Source organism: Rhagoletis zephyria, unplaced genomic scaffold (assembly GCF_001687245.7).
Source record: "Rhagoletis zephyria isolate East Lansing unplaced genomic scaffold, Rhagoletis_zephyria_1.1 Rzeph_scaffold_01169, whole genome shotgun sequence".
Taxonomy (NCBI): Eukaryota; Metazoa; Arthropoda; class Insecta; order Diptera; family Tephritidae; genus Rhagoletis; species Rhagoletis zephyria.
The window spans coordinates 59131-81752 of record NW_016158253.1 but is presented as its reverse complement, the minus strand read 5'-3'; the positions used below and the strand labels follow the sequence as shown (position 1 = coordinate 81752).

Sequence of the window (22622 nt, the reverse complement as noted above, 5' to 3'; positions counted from 1 at the left end):
CATTGAAGCGGTATTTTAGAATAGAAATCATAAGTTCACCAGCTTCGATCAAACGTGATATCTTTATCCAACCCAACGAAGCGTAATGGCAGGGTAAATATCACATTCTTTGATGCTTCGTTGGAGGCGAAGAAAAGCGCGAGTTATTTAGCCAGGTGAAACCCTAAAAAGCCATTAGCTTGAAAAGGAGACATTTATCTGACTGAGATCCTCGATTTGTCATTGGCCACTCGTAACCATTCTTAAACCCAGGCCCTGCCAAAACTTGGGAGCATTACCACTCATGGAAACTTGGTAGAAGTACCAACTCCTTGGAGCTTGCGTTGTGCACACAGTCCATAAACGGAATGCTGGCATCAACTTTGCTAACCCATCGCACTGGATACTGTAGTAGGCTTAGCTTCTACTTATCCAGACTCGACCCCGGCACATGTCCGGCTCGGGAAGGCTCCAGACAGGACCCCAACGGCCTATTAACTTAAACAAAAATACATATAGAAACCCAACCCCAAAAAAATAATAAGTACATGTATTTTGCTATAGTTAATTTTGAAGCATGTATGTATTTTCCCTTAATAAAACTTTTCAACACTAAACAGTAAACGCAAAATTCACTATTAATAGAAATTATGCACTATTAATTTATTTAATACGTCTAAGCTAATTTCAGAAAATAGAAAACATTTCCTAAAACCTACTGCTTAAATGTATTGACAGTGCCGCCTTCAATATAACGGTATGGTCTAGCGCGTATACGCTTTGCAAATGCCTTTATGTAGTGTTTCTCCCGATGATACTCCACTGGATTGTAGAGTGGACCCTCCGTCTCCAAGAATATATCAAAACTGTACATTGTACGCACTAGTTGAGTGGCCAATAACGCCAATGGATGTTGGAGCATCGCTTGTGTCAATGAATTTGTCCAAAACTCCATTGATTTTACTGCTGCACTGTTTGCGGCATTATGCTGGCCATTCCAGTAAATGCATATAAACCAGATTGGACTTTCGGCAGGAAATTTATTACTTATACTAACTAGACATTCCATTTTGGCTGAGCCGCGCACGACTACAGCGCGATAGAAGAGTTGATTGCCATTGATGAGTTCGCAATCGGTGTAAGGCGCCGATGACAAGTACTCTTCGTAAGTGAGTGCTGTCCACTGCACGAGGCTACATGCAGGTCGTGTTGTAGGCAAACGTTCTTCTTTCAGATACAAATCGATTTGCTTTTGCACCAAGGCGCGTATTTGTTTGATCAAATTCAAGCGCGAAGTCCAAAGGTGCTGTATGGATTTAATTAAATCTGGGATCAATTTCTGCAACTTTGGTGGTTCTGGTACGACGACGGATTCTGATGCATCACTGATTTCGTTGAACACTTCAATACAGCACATGGTCTGCAGCCAACGGTAGGGGCGTCCGTAATCTTTAGAGTTCAAATATTCGACACATTCTTTTGTAGTCATATTTATGTTTTTCAGCTCATATTCTGCACCTGGTACGGGTATGGTTTCGCCCATATCGTCATCATTCAAATACTTAAGCACGTCTTGAGTTAGCGTTGCATCTGCAAAGCTCTGATCTGCATCACTCAAGCTGACCACCGTTGCAGCAGTAATAAAGCCCAGTCGCTTAAAGTAACGAAGTTTTACTGCTATGGACTCATCCATACTTTTCGCACCATTGCCAATTGTGAAGCGTACTTCAAGCGGGTGGGGTTGTAAAATACGCTTGCGCTGTTCCTGCATTAAATCTACTAGTAATTCGCTATTACCGCCGTGAGTTTTACGTTTCTTTGCAACACTGCTTACGTCTATCTCATCTGTGTCCGAACTAGCTCCACTCTTAATTGTTTCTGTTTGCGCAGCCAATTCCAGTTGACGCACATCATCTTCACAACCCAAAACTACTACACAAACATCGCATTCTTTTGCTAACTCTATTGCGTGTATATTCATGTAAGCTAAATAAAGTGGTCGAGGTAATAGCTGCACTAACTGTTGCAATTTCCATTCACGATCCATTGGTACTTGAAGAGCTTCTTGCAACGGCCGTGTGGCTTTCATCAAAGTACGCAATGATGGCGCAAACGATGTAAGTTTCTCTGTTTTCAAAACGATATCCCTGAAAACTTGCTGCTTTGTATTCAGTAGTTCTTTGCATTGTGCTGCCAGCTGCTTACGCAAATTCAACTCACGCTCCAGGCGAGCCAAATGCTTGGCATGTCCTGTCAATGGCGACACGTTCGTGGGCATGAGCTCTTTATCATTCTCAGTTGGTTCTTCATTTTCTGGCACCAATTCAATGTCTTCATCTTGACTCTTGAATTTGTGGCAATATCGTATTTCACGCTTCAAGTGATTGACCTCGTATAGCAAATTCTGTAGGTGCAATCGATTGCTGTCTACGCGCACTTTTTCGCGATGCAAATCTTCACGTCCAGAGCGAAGGCTGTACTTCACCATCCGATTTACTTTCTTGATCAACACGAACAGCAGTGAAGCATACTTGCGTTTCTCGGTAAATTCCTCAGAACGATCGCGTTCTCCAGTACTATTTTTCATCCTGAGCACTTCGTCAAAGATGCTACGTAGCGTCTCGAAATTCTTATGCAAGGAATCGGCCATNAAAAGCAACCCTGCGTGCTTGGAAGGAGTGTGTACCAATAATTTCATCCCTAGCATATTCATCCCCGAGGAAGGCAGTCGCCAAATTCACCGAAGGTTGTTTACTGGTTATATTGTGATAAATACACAGAAATGAATGGCGAACGGCGATAAAGAATCCGACAACATGGAAACTAAACTGACATATCTTTGACAGCTCGTGTTTCGGCAAGGTTTAGTGATGGCACGATTAATCGAATAACCGATTTTAATCGGTTATTTTCATTCGGTTAACGATTTAATTGTATCGATATTTTCCTTTTTATGCAAAAATTTAATGGGCTTACATAATAATAATAATAATAGATTGGCGCTTACACATATGTTAGTGTTTGGCCGAGCTTGTCGTCCGATTTGTGGCGTGCGCCTTGATGTTGTCACACAGAGCGGAGGGACCTACAGTTTTACGTCGACTCCGAAGGGCGATTGTATTTTTGTGAGAAGCTGTTTTTCATGGCAGAAATACACTCGGAGGTTTGCCATTGCCTGCCGAGGGACGACCGCTGTTAAGAAAAACCCTTTTTTCTATATTTTTGCGATTTTGCTTTGACCAGGGCTTGAGCCCAGGCGTTACGGAGTGGAAGCGCGCACTGCTTACCACTACACCACAGCGGCAGCAATGGGCTTACGCATACTGAAAATCTTTCTAAGAAATCAAATTAAAAAGCTCGAATTTTTTTAATAACAAAAAGAATTCTTGTGATGCGCTTATATTTTTGACACGGGGTGTATAACGGATGGTATACTACTTTACATCTTTTTATTTATTGATTCCCTTAGTTTTTTGTTTTCTTTATTGTTTGCGCACTGAATTCATGGTCAATTTTTATAACTTAGTAAATGGTTTTTATTATTTTCGATTTTAATCGAACCGACCGATTAATCGGTTAATTTCTTACGATTAACTGCAATTATTAATCGAATGCTTTCGATTAATCAATTAACCGATTAATCGATTATTAAAGTTTTTTTGCCATTACTAGCAAGGTTGCATTGATTTAGTGTTATCAGTCAACAGCAGTTAAAGTATATAACCTTTACGTGATCTATGATTCACACACACACACTTCTACGACGACAACACTTTGATAAACCTTGCTTCTCTCTTTCAATTAGCTTGGCCTCCATCACTACTCCTTTACTCAATATAATCGCTTAGAAATTATGCAGTCGATTGAACCTGTTTAATAAATTTCCCCAAGTCGAGTACTTAGGGCTAAAGCTCAAACAGTCAACGACGTAACGTAGACGTAGGTTGACGCAGACACGATCTACCTTATGGGATTCGCGTGTTAACCAAAACTCATCACCGCATAGCGNGAGTGGAAGCGCGCACTGCTTACCACTACACCACAGCGGCAGCAATGGGCTTACGCATACTGAAAATCTTTCTAAGAAATCAAATTAAAAAGCTCGAATTTTTTTAATAACAAAAAGAATTCTTGTGATGCGCTTATATTTTTGACACGGGGTGTATAACGGATGGTATACTACTTTACATCTTTTTATTTATTGATTCCCTTAGTTTTTTGTTTTCTTTATTGTTTGCGCACTGAATTCATGGTCAATTTTTATAACTTAGTAAATGGTTTTTATTATTTTCGATTTTAATCGAAACGACCGACTAATCGGTTAACTTCTTACGATTAATTGCAATTATTAATCGAATGCTTTCGATTAATCAATTAACCGATTAATCGATTATTAAAGTTTTTTTGCCATTACTAGCAAGGTTGCATTGATTTAGTGTTATCAGTCAACAGCAGTTAAAGTATATAACCTTTACGTGATCTATGATTCACACACACACACTTCTACGACGACAACACTTTGATAAACCTTGCTTCTCTCTTTCAATTAGCTTGGCCTCCATCACTACTCCTTTACTCAATATAATCGCTTAGAAATTATGCAGTCGATTGAACCTGTTTAATAAATTTCCCCAAGTCGAGTACTTAGGGCTAAAGCTCAAACAGTCAACGACGTAACGTAGACGTAGGTTGACGCAGACACGATCTACCTTATGGGATTCGCGTGTTAACCAAAACTCATCACCGCATAGCGGTGACGTTTCCGTTGCTGCTCTCTCTCTCTATCAACAGTAAATTTGATATGCTGCTACGTACGTCAACTTAAGTTTACGCTACGTCGTTGACTAACTGAGCTTTAAGTGTTAGGAAAGGTCTTTGGCATATTAGGGCTATGCGGCTAAATAAAATGATTGAGTTCTTTCTATTTTCATATTGATACAAATGATAAGATCAGTATTTGTCGCTTTATACCGTATTCGAAAAATTACATGTTTCAATGAACCCATAGATTTGAATGTCATCTAGATTTAGCAATTTATTTGTGAACAAGTAAAAAAGTCTCAGTTCGGGTAGAGCCGAAAATTAAATACCAGGCGCAATTATTAAATGTAGATTTTCACCTTTCCGAAAACTATCGTTACATAGTAAGAATAGTGGTTTTGCCTCTATCTCTAACAGTTTCGATAGTATATTCAGTTATACTTAATGAGATAAACTTATATGGTAAGATGTGTGCGATATCACACATACGTGCCAAAATTCTATAATGATATTACTTGCGATGTGGGCGTGGTTATTATCCGATTCTAAAAATGTTCAGCCGTTTGCTACGTTGTACCAAGGCTAAAACAATTTGGGAGACATTGGTGTAGCGGTTGCCAAAATATACACTTGTAATCATAACTGGCCGTGGCTATGCCCATTTTTCCAAAAATTAATAATATTCTTATTTTACGTCTAAAAATCATTGAAAATATCAATTTTCAGCGCATAAGCTTCAGTAGTTACTAAAATATCGCAGTTTTCGTATTTTCTGAAAACTACCGTTATATGGGAAGTGGCGTGGTTACAGTCCGATTTTGCCCATTTTCAATACTAATACATACCCAATTTCGTTGAGATATCTCGAGTTTTGCTGGAGTTATCGTATACGCGGCGGACAGACAGACATGGCTTAATCGACTTCTCTTTCCATACTGATCATTTATGTACATATATGTCTATATCTATCTCGATTCGTTTTGGCCGTTACAAACAACCGTTATGTGAACAAAGTTATAATACCCTTGTGCACAAATGCGACCGACGGTATCACGTAATTTTCTTTCGTAGGGTTTTCGATCCGTGAACGGATGTTACGATTCGAGCTCAGATTTTTAGACAATATCGAAATTTCGGCTTTCAGTCTTAAAAGCTAAATTTATTTACTTTTACTTACTAGAAATAATACATTCAAATTCTTAAGTTTATTTTCGATCCATTCGGTATCTACTACCGTGGAATTAGCCAGATGTATTGTGATTCGCACTTTAAAATAAAAATGTTGAGCAGCCCTGATGTGGAGAGGCAGAATTTCGATGTCTATGTAGAATGTTGGTCCTGTAATAGAGGATCCTTTTGTGCTGGGCCTTGGTTGACGTATGGCTTTCTGAACTCCCTTTAAGAAGACTTTCAAGTGGTCACTTTTTCGCCATGACACCTTACCTCCCCAGTTATACCAGAAATCTCCCGATTTGTCATCAGACTCTTGTACATTAGCTTACATGGCCAAAAATGGACGAAAAATTTCGAGAGTGGTATCAATCGAAGCGTTTTAGCGCCAATAATAATAATCCGACAGCGGAAATTAACCTTTAATTAATTAAAGAGTTACTTGCAAAAAACACTTGCACTTTTCGCACTTTCTTTTGATGCTTTTCACGCAAACAAAAGTAGTAAATTAAAACAGCTTAACACGTATTTATTTGTTTTTGTACATTTGGGATGTATTAGAGCCCGATTTCAGATGGCCCACTTAAGTCTTAAGTAGAGATTGTTGCTTAACTTCCACTATTCATTTTCAGATCACACATTTAATGGCCGCTCGTAAATATACAGGCCAATTCTTGATACTCCCGGGGAGTTTGTTCTCCGGGAATTTGTTTCTCCCGAGAAAGAAATCCCCCAATAATTAACTCCTAGTAGTAGCATTTTTCCCGAAAACTTGGGAGGATTAAATTCGAACTTCGAAAAAGCTGTTTGACACTTTTTTGAGAGCTCAACTCCGCCATTTAGTATAAAAATCCTCAAGGAATTTTTATTCATGATAGGAGGAAAGGGAGAAGAGAGAAAATTCCCGGGGAGTTTCTGTTCAGAATCGGCCTGATAAGTTTTTCCCATTTAGTGAGTTAGTTTCTAAAATTTCTTTATCCTCGTGCTAGTAGTATAAAGTTAGTGATACTGAGCTCTATAGCCAAAGAAAGCACGACTATTGTCGCATGTGTAAACGAAAAGNACAGCGGAAATTAACCTTTAATTAATTAAAGAGTTACTTGCAAAAAACACTTGCACTTTTCGCACTTTCTTTTGATGCTTTTCACGCAAACAAAAGTAGTAAATTAAAACAGCTTAACACGTATTTATTTGTTTTTGTACATTTGGGATGTATTAGAGCCCGATTTCAGATGGCCCACTTAAGTCTTAAGTAGAGATTGTTGCTTAACTTCCACTATTCATTTTCAGATCACACATTTAATGGCCGCTCGTAAATATACAGGCCAATTCTTAATACTCCCGGAGAGTTTGTTCTCCGGGAATTTGTTTCTCCCGAGAAAGAAATCCCCCAATAATTAACTCCTAGTAGTAGCATTTTTCCCGAAAACTTGGGAGGATTAAATTCGAACTTCGAAAAAGCTGTTTGACACTTTTTTGAGAGCTCAACTCCGCCATTTAGTATAAAAATCCTCAAGGAATTTTTATTCATGATAGGAGGAAAGGGAGAAGAGAGAAAATTCCCGGGGAGTTTCTGTTCAGAATCGGCCTGATAAGTTTTTCCCATTTAGTGAGTTAGTTTCTAAAATTTCTTTATCCTCGTGCTAGTAGTATAAAGTTAGTGATACTGATAATAGTGTGAGTCGTTCCTGTAACAGAGTGCGTAAACTTATAAGGTTATCTGCTGATAAAGTTATCGGTTTAGATGAATACCACTTTTGTTTGTCCATTTTGACAGCTCATAGTTTCTGCTAGTATAAATTTTAATAGCAGAAATTAGCAGGAGAGCCAAAACAAATATGAGCGTAGGAACGAGAGAGATTGCTAGTTTTTTGGGTTAAGAAACGCTTTCCAGCAGAAATTAGTGATGACTTTTGTTAACTACCTGTTAAAAAACAAAGCTTTTAATTACTGAATCATGGTCCGACACCATAATCCAACTACACAAGGTCTGACTGACGTTTGTAATTTCGGCGCCATGTTATTTTCTTTGAAAAGTAAACAAAGAACATGAAGACGAAGCATAAAGAAAACAATTAAAGCAATTTTGAAGCACATGTTTCTGCTAACCAATTTATTATTTTTGTTCGTGTTTTTGCAACCAATCACCGTACACTTCATTTTAATTACATTTGCACAAAAAAATGATTGAAAATCGCTTAAAAATCACTGAAATAAACCACCGACAAAATACACTTAAAGAAAGAAGCAAAACAGCAATAGCAAACTTCAAAATTACGAACGTCGCACACTTTTTTCTCAATTGCTATTACAAATGGCTGCTTCTCAACCGGTCAGATCTGTTCTAATTGGTTCATAGTCCGACACCTCATTTTATTGCATCATGGTGTTAATGCAATTGCGCCGCGCAGCGCAGTGTCACAAAGGTCATTGAGAAGTGTTTCTTCTGTAAGTTTAGAAGGCTCTGGCCTTAAACATTATAAAAGTCGCCAAATTTGTTTTCCTATTTGTGTTTCTTGAATACTCAAATTAAAGTATTTCTTTATACAACTTTAATATTGAGCATTTTAACGGTACATTTTAAATAAATGTCAATTATTACAATTTACGTAATCAATTAGCTTTACTTATCACTTAATTGTTCGGCAATCCAGTCAATATTTTCCTCGTAATATCTGGGATCTGATACAACTAAAGCGGTATGTTTACAAGTATAGTAATAAACGAAGGATACTGCAATAAATAGATTATTTCAACGATAAACTTTAAATATGTTTAATATAAATTATAATAATTTGAATACCAAGGCGCTGTACAAATGCTAAGGCGGTAAGAGTACTTGACCAATCAGCAGTTGGCGCCCACATCGTATTGTAAACTATCCAGAAATGTTGCGAAGCCGAAAGTAGGAAGTAGGTTAGAATTGTGAGTAAAAAGAATTTGCAATTACGCAAAATTACAGAGGCACCGCCGACCTAGAAGCCAAAGTATTTCAATTAATTCAAATATTTATTGGTCACTCTCAAAACTTGTTCACCCACCTCGTAAACACAGGTTGAATGCACAGCAAAGGTGAAAAACACATATTCACAGATTATAAAAACATCTTGAGTGCTATAAAATAGTATGCATTAAAAAAATAAACAAGACTATTACGGAGTTGTATCCCTTTTTAAGTTGTACTTACACAAACATCAATATTGTGAACTGGAGCTTTTCACGTAGAAATATATGGGCAAAAGTATTGAAAAACAAATCAGCTAATAAAAGCGTAAATTGTAGACACAGCAATAACGAATAGCGACGCAAAGTCAATTTCATTGTGGAAATTTTAATAAACACTAAAATACTAATTTTATTTTCTCCCGCAAACTTTTAAAGGAATTTCAGTAGCTCACGCTAAATCCAGCTCTCTGACGTCAAAACATTTCTTTTTTTTTAATTTCCTGACATTTTTTTTGTATTTATGTTTGTACTTCAGTATGTGTTTGCTCATTGTTGAAAAAGGATACAAGTGTCCTTAACAGGCGCATGCGTGGTTTGAAAGGACTTTATTGACATAATCGCAGAAACGTAACCCGCAAAGTAAATCCGACGCAAAATTCTAGTACCGTTGCAATAAGTGTATATTTCTTCTCTAATCCAATAGCTTAACGGATCTTTGCTAAATTTTTGAACATAATCGTTAGCCCTAGTCTGAATACAGTTCACTAAAATTCTCCCAGAATATCAATTTATTACCAATATTTTTGCGCTAATCCCTACCAGCTGTCGCAAGCATCGTATAGTCAAAATTTGGCAGTTCACTGACAGCTGTCAATTTTATGTCCATTTCCGTTTCTTTCTACTGACAACAACAGCAAGATGAAGTACGTCTATTCGACAATTGTAATTTTAAATTTATTTATTTTACACACATCTTATAAGAAAAATGCAAATTGAAAGCATATTTTTTATATTAGTAACAGTGATTGGCTGCACGTAATGAAATTTCCTGCAAATTAACAGTGTTTTCTTCGTATTTGCAGAATCGGATTGTGTTCATTCAGTGGGTACAAAATCTACCCAGGACATGGCAAGACCATGGTCAAGGTTGACGGTAAGGTATGTAAACGTGCTTGTATCAGCACTAGTACATAATTAACATTTGCGTTTTTCTTCCACCATCACAGACTTTCACTTTCCTCGACAAGAAATGCGAACGCTCCTACCTGATGAAGCGCAATCCGCGTAAGGTCACTTGGACCGTTCTGTACCGTCGCAAGCACCGTAAGGGTATAGAAGAAGAAACCACTAAGAAGCGTACCCGGCGCACACAAAAGTTCCAGCGTGCCATTGTCGGTGCTTCGCTTGCCGAAATCATGGCCAAGCGCAACATGAAACCCGAAGTGCGTAAGGCCCAACGCGATCAGGCTATCAAAGCCGCAAAGGAACAAAAGCGCGCTGCTAAGACTGCAAAGAAGGCTACACAGCCTGCTGCGCCTAAGGCAAAGGCTGCACCCAAGCAGAAGGCCGCTAAGGTGACACAGAAATCTGCGCCACGCGTTGGAGGCAAGCGGTAAATTTCGATTGCATTCAATTGGCATTGTCGGTAGCAGTATGTTGTGGCTTGTAAACGCATTTGGGGCAGGAATTATAAGATAATATACTACTGTGGAAGGAAGTGAAAAAAAATAAACGGACGAATGAAAATTTGTGCGAATAAACAAAAGTGATGTGATTGTATCTTTCTAAACACTCAGTAGGCCTTTTTTTAATGAAGTTACTAAAATAATCAAAAAAAAGAATTAGATATACATATCGCACATGTTCTTTAAATTTGACACAACTCAAAATTACACGTTAGTCAGAAAATGTAAAAACCAATTCTTAGCACATGCTAATTATTTGGGCTAATTATTTACCCTAGGTTTTTTCCAACAAATTTATAAAAATTTCCCCCAGCTTTTCTCAAATTTTGAATTGTGTAACTTTTGAATTGCCTTGAATTGAATATTGTGCCTTCTACTCTTCACAGTACTACTTAAAATAGATCTCAGAAAGTTCCACAGCGCTTTCGGGAAAAAAGAATTGCAAAAATGTCATTGCTGAACGTGTAGGTCTGCTGCTAATTACTGGCCGTTTAATAATATCGGCCGCTACAATCCATTTTAGGCAACCTTATGTTTAATGGGTCGGCCATCTGAATTTGGATGTCTCCAAAAAGTGAAGCCTTCCATTTCAGTAAGGAAACTACACAAAGGATTTATACCAAAATTGCACTGGTTGGTAGGTTTATTTATTAAAATACATTTTATTAAATTTCGAGAGCACAGTAGAATGAATCACATGATTAGATACTTACATTAAAAAATACTTTTTAATAACCTAGAAGTTAAGTTAGAATATCTGCAGGTTTTGTTCGTTGGGTAGTAATAGACAGAGGTGTTTCCCTGACGGCATGAAAAAAGTAAATGCATAAATTCCTTGACATCACAGCTCATCTGCTTTGTGCTTAATCTGTACGGTCTCACTGGCAGAAAGATTTGGATTAGTCAAGAATGCAACAAAGTCTTTGCTATTGCGTCCACTATTGTAATCCGCTTTCGTTTTGAGGTATGAAAAGTATATAATAGTTGGATAACCGTTAACACCATGAGACTGGCATAGACTTTGATGTTTGGTGCAATCCACAGCAGCCAATACTACTCGTGGATCATCTTTTAGTTCATCGGCAGCAGCGTTAAATTCTGGTTTTGCTTTCTTGCAGTGGCCACACCCTGTAAAATAAGACTTACTAAGAACCAGTCAATAAAACTAATTTATGTGTACTTACATGGTGCATAGAACATTACGAGCGCATGTTTTTTACGTTTTAAAATCGTGCTAAAATTCTCCTCGTTTAAAAAGAGCACTTCCGTGTTTTCTTCATCTTCCCAAGATTTTTCAGGCGGAGGTGGGGGTGGTGGCTCTTTGGGATCAGCCATGAAGTCGACAATTTTCGATGCATCGCGCACATTTACATCAAATTTGAAAGCGCCATTTACGAAATATTTGAGAGTTGGGTAACCGCGAACGCTGAATTTTTCTGCAATTGTCTTTTCCTTGGTTGCATCTAAAGCGGCTAATATGCCACGTATTTTACGATCCTTCATAATTACAGCGGCCTTCTCATATTCTGGCTTCATACGCTTGCAATGGCCACACCAAGGTGCGTAGAACATAACTAAAACTGATTTTTCGTCTTTGAGTGCAGGCTCGAAGCCCTGTTTTGTCAAATGTACAATTTCAGAGTTTGGATCAGACGACCAATCTGCCTCTTTCTCTTTTTGGACAGGCGCCGCTTCCGGGTCTTTCATAAAAGCAACAATACCATCTTTATTATTATCACCTTCATAAGAACGTTTCAGTTCACCGCCCTCAAAATACAATATTGTGGGGAATCCTTGAGATAAAAAAAAAATGTTAAATTTGTAACCATAATGAAATATGAATTTTCCTTACCTGTAATGTTATATGCACGTCTTGCCGGTGCATTCTCCGTGCGCTCTACATCCATTGCCGCAATGACATAGTTTTTACCTTTTAATTCTGTTGCTGCTTTAGAATAGTCTGGTTTAAAGCGTTTACAAAAACCACACCAAGGTACATAGAACATGACTAACATTGGACGCATATCCTTGCGCAAATGGCGCTGGAATGATGAATAATCGGCGAAATGTAACACATCCGCTCCCACCGGATCCTCTTCCCATGGTAAATCGCCGGCAGGGTCACGCATGAAATTAACCATAGACGAAAGAGTAACTTGGCGCTCGTAATCTTTATGAAAATCTCCGTCCTTGTAATGTTTGAATATGTAAGGATTTGGCGAGACTTTTAACTTTTTACACAATTTTTTGCGTTCACTTTGTGTGCAGTCAATCAGTACCATAGTACCTGTACCACGAACTGCATTGGCTGCTTCACGGAATACCTTCAACTCAACAGGTGCTTCCTTCACTCCTGAGACAAACAAAACCAGTACATTCGTTTTGGTCCGTAATAATTTCTTGAAATCTTTGAAGTCAGCTACATCCTCCATCACAGCGTTTTTAGAGTTTGTCTTGGCGCCACCCTCTTTGCTCAGGAGAGCAAGTAATATAAATGACTATAATGATTATTTTCATTAATAATTAAACAAAATATTTTCAACAAACACTTACGTTGATGACAAGTTTACACCACGTCGTTACGGTCATGCTTAGTTGATTTCGAAATGCCAAGTGCACCGCATGTAATATTTATAACTCAATATCAGCGTCTGAGTTTATTTAACAAAATGTACTCGCAGGAATATTAAAATTTTAGTACATAATTTCGGCGCTAAATATGAAAAGTAATTTATTCAAGTCAACCATCGAACGCCCACCCAGATGACATCGAAATTGATGACGTTTGTCTTCAGGGCTGTCAACTGTCCTTAGCCATGAACGAAAGACACAAGATCACGCCTTAAGGAAAGAAAGAAAAAAGTTATTTTCTAGCTGTTGAAATCTCGACGCCATCTTTGTTGTAAGAAGTAAACAACGAAGAGAACAAAAAAAAAACGCGTAATTGTTGAACGCATGAATAATCATTTTTATTATGCAAATTCTCCTATAAATCATGTCGTTGTGTTAAATTATTCTTTACCTTATGTGTGCACACGTTGTCACAAGCGAAAATTAAGAAAATTGCAGTAAAAAGCCACCACCAAATTGTAAACAACGAGCAAATGTAAACAAAGGGCTTATGTCAAAATCGCCCTACTTTTTTCATAAGTGCGATTATAACGGGCCACTCTTCTGCTGTCGTGATCTTGTCTTTTTGGTTCATGGTCCTTAGCTGTAAGTAGGGATGAGCGATATATTACTACCGGGGATTTTATCACTGTCACCCATGATCCAACTACACAAAATCTGACAAGAAGAAGCAAAAGGAAAAAGTAATTTTCTGGTTGACGTTTGTAATTTCGGCGCCAAGTTATTTTCTTTGAAAAGTAAACAAAGAATATGAAGACGAAACATAAGGAAAAAAATGCAAGCAATTTTGTAGCACATATTTGTGCTAACAAATTTATTATTTTTGTACCTGTTTTTGCAAAAAGTCACAGCGCATTTATTTTTATTTACATTTGTACAAACAAATTTATTGAAAATCGCTTAAAAATCAATGAAATAAACCACCGACAAAACACACATAAAGAGAGAAGCAAAACAGAAATAGCAAACTTCAAATTTACGAACGTCACACACAAGGCGTATTTATCAGCTGATTTCTTCGCCTTACATGTATTTTGTTTTTCCTTTTACTGATTTGACAGCACACCCATCAAAAGCAAAAACAAAGCACGATTGAGAGAATACAAAGGTTGCGCCGATTTCGGACCGCTATTCCTCTCTTAACGAATTTGACAGAATCGTTGTTTGCATGACGTCACACTGGTACAACTTGTTTACGTTTTCCTTGCAACATTTTTTCTTCTTCTTCCATTCTTGCTGACGTTTTGGCATTTCTCTCTCGCAATTGCACCAGGGTGACGTCACACAAAAGTTATTCTCAAAAATCCTCTCTGATCGGCGCAATCTTGTATTCTATCATTCTTGAAAACAAAGTACATTGATGCGCCTTGGCGAATACCTTCCACTTTTGCATCGTAAAAGTCTTCTTCGACGTGCCCGAAACAGCCCGCACGGGCAGAAATGTGCAAGAAGTAAATTTCAAATGTTGTTTGTTCACATCCGTTAGGAAATTTTGTAAAATACAAACATGGAAATAGCACTAAAGGTTCATAAATGTATGTATTTGCTAATTTTATTAGCCATATAAGAAAAATATCCATCAAATCATTGTTTAGAGCGGATTTGTTGATTCCAGGCACAAAATGTGGTTATTGCGTTCCTCACGCTCTGGGCACTTTGGCACGGGTTGACACATTTTTGACACTTGTTAGAGAGTAACTGGAGTAACTGATTTCATGCAGGTGTACCCCTATCAAAGACTTATAACAGACGATGTCTTGCAGCGGTCACTTGTAAGATACTGTGGCTTGAATGTCATCAATGTTCACTGTATGACAAAGTTATGCAGACATCAACGACGAAATTACCATTTATATTAAAAAGTCATGAACGACTCCATATAAACGGAGCCCAAAGTCATTTAGATGTAACTTTTCCGTAGAAGACACTTATACCATGTCCCCACCAAAAAGTTAACAATCTCAAATCGAACTTAGCCACATCACTAACTATTGCTGTCCACACTGCGGTTTGAGGTTTATAAAACAGTACAAATGTAAAGAACAGTGTTCGGAACTCCAAAAATCGATTCAGGACTAAATTACTGCAAAAATCGGAGCAAAAACAAATTTTCCGTACTAGATTGAATTTTTTATTTTTGTTTCTGACATTAATTGTTTGACTAAAATATTTTCTATTCATGCAAAATAAGAACGCGGGGCAATGTAAGGATAATATGTTACATATTTAGGTAATTTTTAGCATTTTCTATATAGTAGAACGTATCTAACACTTAATTTTTTAAAAAGCAAACCTTTTCTACTTTATATAAATTTCATTCTACATATATTTTTTAACAAGTTAAGTAAAGTTCTGCATCCGCCAATTTGTACAGCCATACATCAAAAAATAACGAAGTTACTTTATTGACGCATTGCTATGAAAGAGTTACTTTTTAACAGTGAGATTTGGCTGACTTTCAATTTTTTTACTGAAACCGGTGGTTAACACTCAAAAAACGGCCCCAAAAGGGACATAACATGAATGAAAAAAACGGAATAGCTTGGAAGTCAAGCGGAGTAGAGGAGTAGATTTCATTTTTTTTCAAAAACCGGATCTAATCTGATCTTAGTTGAGTCCAAACACTAGTAGGGAACGAATTCTTTACATTTCAACGCCAATGACCCACAGATGGCGGGAAAACACAGGGTTGTATCAGACTTTCGACGTGGTTTCGAGTTGGTTAGCTTTTAACCATCTCAGTGAAATGGTTAAGTGCTGTCATTTTTATATGGCGAAAATACGCTAAATCAAGTGGGTTATCGGGATAACCAACTCAGTAGCCATAACTACGTGGTTAGCTCCGGTGGGGACATGGTATTAAGAAGAGTTTACAACAGACAATATTGTCAAGAAAATCATGTCAAAATGATGTGTTTGTTGTAAACACGGCGAATTCATATTACAACAAACACATCATTTTGACATAATTGTCTTGACAATTGTAAATTGACTGCTGTAAACCCCAACTTATACCATGTTCTGAGCTACATCGAAAACATGTTTTCGTCGGTAAAACTGGTTTTCGACCTAAAACTAGTGTTTTCGTAAAATCTGTCAAACGAAAACTAGTTTTCGCTGAAAACCTCTTGAAAACTCACGATTATTTATCGAAGTGGATGTAATATTTTATCATCCTTAATACGTCAATTCGGATTTATTGTCATGAACCAAAAATATAAGATCACGTAAGAACGCGACGTTGTATTTGTAACTGGTTTTGAGAAAAAAGTTTGCGAAAGCGGGTTCGTCAGCTGAGCGTTTGTTTACATCACAAGCACCACTATTTTACAATTTTATTCAAGTAAAGAAGAGTTAATTCAACATGACAACACATTTTATAGCATTTTGTTGCATCATTTTACCTAAATTGTGCGTTTAAAGTGGCTGACAATAATTTCGGCTCATTTTGGTTTTCGTTGTTTTCTTTGCTTTGTTTACTTTTCGCTCGTTTTCCAGTGAAACAAGATGGCGTAGAAACCGCTCAAAAAATCGACTTTTTTCACTCTCTTGTTCTTACGTGATCTTGTGTCTTTCGTTCATGATTTATTGTTAATTGGCTGGCAAAAATAAAGTAATAGGGAATTTACATGATTCAACTTTCACAGGCGATTAGTTGAACAAAAAGTTGAACGAAACCAGGCAGCCGACCAACTTCATTGAAAGCGATTAGTTGAAAGGCCGTTTACACCAGGCGATTGTTGCATTCAACTAAAAATCGCCTCATGTAAATTCCCTATAAGCATGGAAGTAAAAGGTGGTTAAAGGCCTGCTCAAACAGGCGCGGTGCGGTACAGCGCGGTATAATCCCGTATATACGCGGTTACGATATACGCAAAGGCACTCAAACAGGCGCGGTGCGGTATAGCAAGAAACATTGTTGCCATGTGACGGCACTCTACGCATTCCTCCTTCTAAATTTATACATATATTATAAATCTGATTTTTGCGATGGACACCTCAAGCTCTGAGGACAAATTATTGCTATTAGCAGCACTTCTCGATGAAGAAAACAGAAGGTATGAATATGCCTACATCTTTGTTTTATCCTGCAAATTTCTTAATTTATGTATATGTTTAAGAAAAAGAAGATGGGTTCACGATATAAATTTGAGAAGACAAGAAGGTGATGAATTTTCCAGCCTGATGCCCCAACTGCGTAACCACGAAGAAAGATTTTATAAATATTTCCATATCTGCGCTCCATTGTGTACCTTTTGCGAAAGAATTTTACATTCTAATAAATTTACCGTTCATATTTCTGAGCAACATTGTAAGATTTGAAAATTATTTATCAAACAAACGAAAAAGTTCAACTTTATTTTATTTACTTTGTGAGAAATAAAACCAAAGAATATCACATTTATGCCAACAAATGTATTACGAGCACTTTTAAACTCACGTTTTTTATAATGAAAAAGGTAGAATTTATAATCTGTACCACTTTTGTAGATAAAATATGTTGTAGAACTCTAGCTCTAAATTGCAACTCTGATTACGATATATCTTCTTATACCGCGCGGTGAACGCTGCATGCTGCGGTAGAGTTCTGTATCGCGGTGTACCGCACTTCCAATACCGCGCCATGGTATTTGATACCGCATATCGTACGGGATTATACCGCACCGTGCCGCACCGCGCCAGTTTGACCAGGCCTTAATGAAAAGAAATTGAAGGCAAAGTATTTTGATTTTGTTTTCGTGTAGCAAAACTGTAAACAAAGGATAAAAGAAATGTCAACGAAAACACCAACAGTCGGTGTGAACAGCCTTCAGCCCACAATCCCAAAACTCGTTTTGAAGGGGGTTTCGTTAGCGGTCAGAGACTTGCGACAATAGTCGTGTTTTCTTTGGTTATCGAGCTCAGTATCACTAACTTTATATTACTAGCACGAGGATAAAGCAATTATAGAAACTAACTCATTAAATGGGGGAAAATTATATTTACGAGATAATCAGGTTTCATTTTCCCCGAACCGGTTCACTTTTCACTTTTGGTTCTCATGTTTTGGGAAAATTTTCCAATACGGAACCCCGGTTAAAAAAAAAAAAAACAAAAATGAGGGGGTTTGGAGCGGCTTTTTGTGATTGTAAATCTGAAAACCCCACCCTCCGGAGGCTTATGGTTTTTATGAAAATTGAATTTTTAGTTGCAAAAAATGTCAACTTCAACCTCACTTTTAGCTTTGTAAACCAGTAGTGCGATTCTGAATCTTATTTTAACAACATTTCACGTTGTTATCTCTAGTTAACAACTTTTTTTGGGGTTAAGTGATTGTGTATCAACTTTAACCATATTTGTCATTGTTTAGTGTTAACAAACGCAGTCAGCTGTTTGGTGACAATTATTTTTGTGGTTAAGCTAACAGCATCTAGTTNAATTTATCTGCCATCTCTGCCCACTTCTTGGTGTTCTCCAACTTGCCATGGAGCTTCTGGAACTTGCCGCTCGCCACATTCGGGTTTTCACCCAGAAAGTCAAGCATCGCGCTTAACTGCTCCCCCGATGCACGGCTCCTTTTCGTCGGCTGGATAGACATCCTGAAATAAAAGAAGTTCTAGTAAATTCCAATTAATAACTAAAATAACTAAATACTACCTTTTAAAATTGCAATACGTTGCTGGCGCTAAAAATTCCGTTTCCGCGGGAAGGAAATAAGTTTTTTTTCTTATTCCTCTTTGTACTTTTCGCATATTTGACATTTATCTCGACTGAGATGCCACATTTCATCATTTTAAATAAAAAGGAATAATCAGCTGTTTTTCGCTGTTAAGCAAGAGTTAGAGAATCACACAATTGTTAGTGCAAACGGCAAAAGTTGTTATGTAACCTAACAATTTTTTTATTGCTAAGAGTTACAGAATCGCACTACAGTTGTACTACAATATCGGTGCTGCCACACAACAAAAAATGCCAAAAAAAAACACTGAAAACGAGAAACAATAAAAACGGGCATTGTAATTAACTTTTTTTTTTTAATTAAATATCGATGTATTGATAAAAAAAAGTGATTCAGTCTAAAATAGAGAGATTTTGTAATAAAAATGTTAACTTAGTTATTTATCGAAGTATTGCTTTTTATGGGAAATTATGGGAAAAATTTTCATTATTTATCAAATTATCGATGTACGTTTTCTACATTTGTGTATTTTGAACTAAATAAATATTACTTTCCCCCGAAAAAAATTATACAGGAGTAAGACCCCTATCGAGCCTAATATTATTATTTTTAATAAGAGCAATGTACGTATTGTACACTTATACCCCTAATTATACGCACTTATTTGTGGTGTATTTTTTTTACGTATGGTAGCATACATTTTGTGATAAGAGCGTGTCAGACGTGGCAATATATTTCGATGCAATAAATTTCGGAAAGGCTGTCAAATTGAGAAATCAGTTGCATGAGCAGTCACACCTTGCATGGAAAGTGTCTTACTGTCAGCCATTGTTATTTCGGCTTGTTTGTGAAATGTGCAAACGTTTGTGAAGACATTTATAAACGCGTTTTACTTAACTAATTAATTAATAATTGTATATTAAGGTATTACAAACGCATGCGAACCTTTTAGCAACAACATTGTGAAAGTGGTAAATATATTTAAAGGAGACCTCCATTAGTATCCCCACCGAGTTTCACAAAAAAATTCACTATACTTTGCACGGAATAGCAATTGGTTCCGTAATGGAAATCTCAGCCTATCTATTTAAATAAATGCACATATAACATAAAGGCGATTTATTTGAAGCAATTTTAAAGAAACAATGATAGAATATTTGTTTGTGTATGAATTCATTTGTCACTGCTTCCAAACTGTGCGGCCAAATTATCAGTGAAACAAAACAAACAGAACGATTAATAATTGAACCAGATATCTTTCAGGATCATATCGTTGTTGTTGAATTTGCGTGCAAAATTTTTATGCGGATCCCGATTATTGCACAAGAAAACATAGCTAGTGTTGCGACAGAGTTGCATTGGCTTCAGTTTATCAAGTTTATTCAGTGAAATCGCTGGAGAAATTTATCAGAAATGTGTAAACGAGTTTCCATACGAGATTTGACAGTTTATTTACAAGGCTTACACAATTATAAGTTTATACGGTTTACAATGCATTTATAAGGTTTGATGAATACCCTTATTGAGAGGCAGTCTGACATTTGCCATCAACAGTGTTGCCGTTGCGAATTTTCAGAAAGTCTCAAAAAGGGTCATTGACGAAAAAAAGGGTCACCATATTAAATTTGCTTCTCTTTACTAGTAAAAGAATAAATTTGTTGATTTTAAAAAGAAAATGCACATAAATCTAGTTGCTGCAAGGAGAAGAGTTGCATTTCCCTTAAAAGTTTAAGTGATGCATTTTTTTGTACTTACAGGAGAAACTAATTTTTAGTAGAATGATTCTGCTAACATTTCCTAAAAACATCTTTGAAAAGGGCCAAAAGTCCCAAATAATTTTGGAAAAGGGTAAAAAATCAAAATTTTCAAAAAGTCGGGTCAAAGGGTACCGCCGCTTAAAAAGGGTCAAATTGGCCCTTTAGTCACACAACGGCAACACTGGCCATCAATATACTTTTAAAATTCGAACTTAAGCTCACACACACATTCTCCCTTTTTAATCTCAAACAAGAACAATTGTGAACAATTTAATTTTTTATTTTCAATTTTATTCGATTTTAAAATGTTTGCAAACGTCAGAAAAAATCATGGCCGACGAATTGAGAGAATGATTTTACCTTCTAATGTTTTTATCATGCTTGTATGTGTATGCCAGTATTATGAAAGTGCGCATAAATTTTGTTTAATCGTTCCTCGCTTTGATCAAGTTCTTGTTTGTCAACAAAAGTACGCGAACATTTCCTTCTCTCTCTTTTTTTATTTATTTATTTGTGCGCAATTTTCTCACCCACTGCCATTCTTCTTCATTCGCGTCTAGGGTTCGGACGCTACTATCGATATTGAGTAAGCATCGATACTGAAAGTATAGAAATGAGTACTTTACTTTAATACTCGATACCTTATTTGGTGATTTTACTCGATACTTTGCAAAGTACTCGTAGTATCAAAAACTCTTTAAAAAACACACTTTTATTATTTATTTTCTTCCATTTGCAACCCAATTTGCTTTGAATTAATATCATGATAAAAATATTTATAAGGTACAATCGCTGAGAGCCAGCTTTAGGAATTTTGACGTTTGCTAGCATTGTGTGTAAGCATGATTCAATAATACAAGGTTAGATAATTATTGACAGCTGCGGTTTGACACTCACTTACAAAAGGTTGCATTTTCGAAGGACGGAGAAAAGGGGAGGAATGAAACCTCTTGGTGCGAAAATGGTAGTAGAAAAGTCCGCAAAGTAGGCAATTAGTAGTGAAATTCCACTGCTAAGGGAGCGGTGCGACAGAGACAACTCTCAGTTTATCGAACCTTGTGTTATTGAATCATGTAGTGTAAGGAACATATGCCCGCATTTTAAAGCGAAGATTTTGGCATACATTTAGAAATATTGGCGCATATTCGTAGTCATATTTAGTACTCAACTAAGTCGAAACTATTCTAAGTCACAACTAAAGCTATTCATAGTCGCCTTAGTTTCGACATTTCTGGCTAAGTACCAACTTAAATTTTAGTTTCGGCTGCAGCTGCAACTAAGTCGTAACGAGGAAGAAGTATTTTATCAAATTAAGGGAAAACAGACGAAATATGTAAAAATTAAGTTGGTAGAGGGTGATTTTGATAATATTGAATAAACTCCAATTAAAATTTACAAAGATCGATCCATTTTAATCGGAAGATGACATTAAATGCGTATTACAACTCGAATAAAGGTACATCGTTTTGCTATATCGTAAACTAAGTCGAAACTACTTAGTAGAAGTCTGAAATGCGACTATACTAGATATACGATTGAAGAATAAAATAATTTAGGTATCCCAAACAGGGATGCCGTTTGGATCTGAATAGATCCAATTGGATACATTTTTAGACGAATTTTTGCGGGATACTTATTTTTTCCTATTAGTATAAATGTGGATACTTTTTTAAATAGGCCAAAATCTTATATTTTCTATAAAGTTTTTTCGTTCAAAAATAGATTTTCAATAATGACGTTTTCTAAATGTTATAAAAATCGTTATTTAAGCGTGAAATTAGAGCATTCTATTTTTTGTGAATGAAGCAATGAACATATGAAGAGATCTCACCAGAGCAGTGTAATAAGAGCTATAACAGACGGCAGCGTTGATCCGGATCAACTCGTGAATTAACTGCATTCATTTGTTAATATAAAAAGAAAGAAGATCTCAATGTAGTTTTAAATACACTGTTTAAAAACTAAATTTGATTTATTTAAGGAGATTTTTATGAATTTTACTGAAAAGACACTCTAATTTTTTTTTTGTTTATT

The 22622-nt window shown here is 36.6% G+C and overlaps 4 protein-coding genes across 4 annotated transcripts; 1 reads left to right on the top strand and 3 right to left on the bottom strand.

The window, feature by feature from the left end:
• Positions 1-107: 107 nt before the first annotated feature.
• Positions 108-21915, bottom strand: thoc5 (THO complex subunit 5). Its single transcript, XM_017616213.1, has 3 exons — positions 21911-21915; positions 18053-18058; positions 108-2629 (listed from the first exon to the last, which is right to left on the bottom strand). Exon 3 carries the CDS (start codon positions 2627-2629, stop codon positions 695-697), a length of 1935 nt encoding a protein of 644 aa, XP_017471702.1. The 5' UTR covers positions 18053-18058; positions 21911-21915; the 3' UTR covers positions 108-694.
• LOC108363019 (transmembrane protein 138) lies at positions 8446-9381 on the bottom strand. The gene is made up of 4 exons (XM_017616215.1): positions 9098-9381; positions 8952-9024; positions 8714-8885; positions 8446-8643 (listed from the first exon to the last, which is right to left on the bottom strand). The coding sequence occupies exons 1-4, from the start codon at positions 9229-9231 to the stop codon at positions 8534-8536; spliced, it is 489 nt and encodes a 162-aa protein (XP_017471704.1). The 5' UTR covers positions 9232-9381; the 3' UTR covers positions 8446-8533.
• Positions 9465-10625, top strand: RpL24 (ribosomal protein L24). The gene is made up of 3 exons (XM_017616217.1): positions 9465-9779; positions 9939-10014; positions 10083-10625. The coding sequence occupies exons 1-3, from the start codon at positions 9775-9777 to the stop codon at positions 10470-10472; spliced, it is 471 nt and encodes a 156-aa protein (XP_017471706.1). The 5' UTR covers positions 9465-9774; the 3' UTR covers positions 10473-10625.
• LOC108363018 (protein disulfide-isomerase A5) lies at positions 10501-13345 on the bottom strand. Its single transcript, XM_017616214.1, has 4 exons — positions 13095-13345; positions 12394-13039; positions 11726-12334; positions 10501-11669 (listed from the first exon to the last, which is right to left on the bottom strand). Exons 1-4 carry the CDS (start codon positions 13128-13130, stop codon positions 11383-11385), a joined length of 1578 nt encoding a protein of 525 aa, XP_017471703.1. The 5' UTR covers positions 13131-13345; the 3' UTR covers positions 10501-11382.
• Positions 21916-22622: the final 707 nt, after the last annotated feature.

Bases quoted from the DNA above. Each gene is read 5' to 3' on its own strand.
- thoc5 (XM_017616213.1), bottom strand. From the start codon at position 2,629: ATGGCCGATTCCTTGCATAAGAATTTCGAGACGCTACGTAGCATCTTT.
- LOC108363019 (XM_017616215.1), bottom strand. From the start codon at position 9,231: ATGAAATTGACTTTGCGTCGCTATTCGTTATTGCTGTGTCTACAATTT. The intron at 9,025-9,097 runs GTAAGTACAACT...ACTATTTTATAG, and splicing joins TTCACAATATTGATGTTTGT to CACTCAAGATGTTTTTATAA. The intron at 8,644-8,713 runs GTATTCAAATTA...TATTTATTGCAG, and splicing joins AGCATTTGTACAGCGCCTTG to TATCCTTCGTTTATTACTAT.
- RpL24 (XM_017616217.1), top strand. The intron at 10,015-10,082 runs GTATGTAAACGT...CCACCATCACAG, and splicing joins TGGTCAAGGTTGACGGTAAG to ACTTTCACTTTCCTCGACAA.
- LOC108363018 (XM_017616214.1), bottom strand. From the start codon at position 13,130: ATGACCGTAACGACGTGGTGTAAACTTGTCATCAAC. The intron at 13,040-13,094 runs GTAAGTGTTTGT...TAATCATTATAG, and splicing joins GGTGTAAACTTGTCATCAAC to TCATTTATATTACTTGCTCT. The intron at 11,670-11,725 runs GTAAGTACACAT...CTTATTTTACAG, and splicing joins CGTAATGTTCTATGCACCAT to GGTGTGGCCACTGCAAGAAA.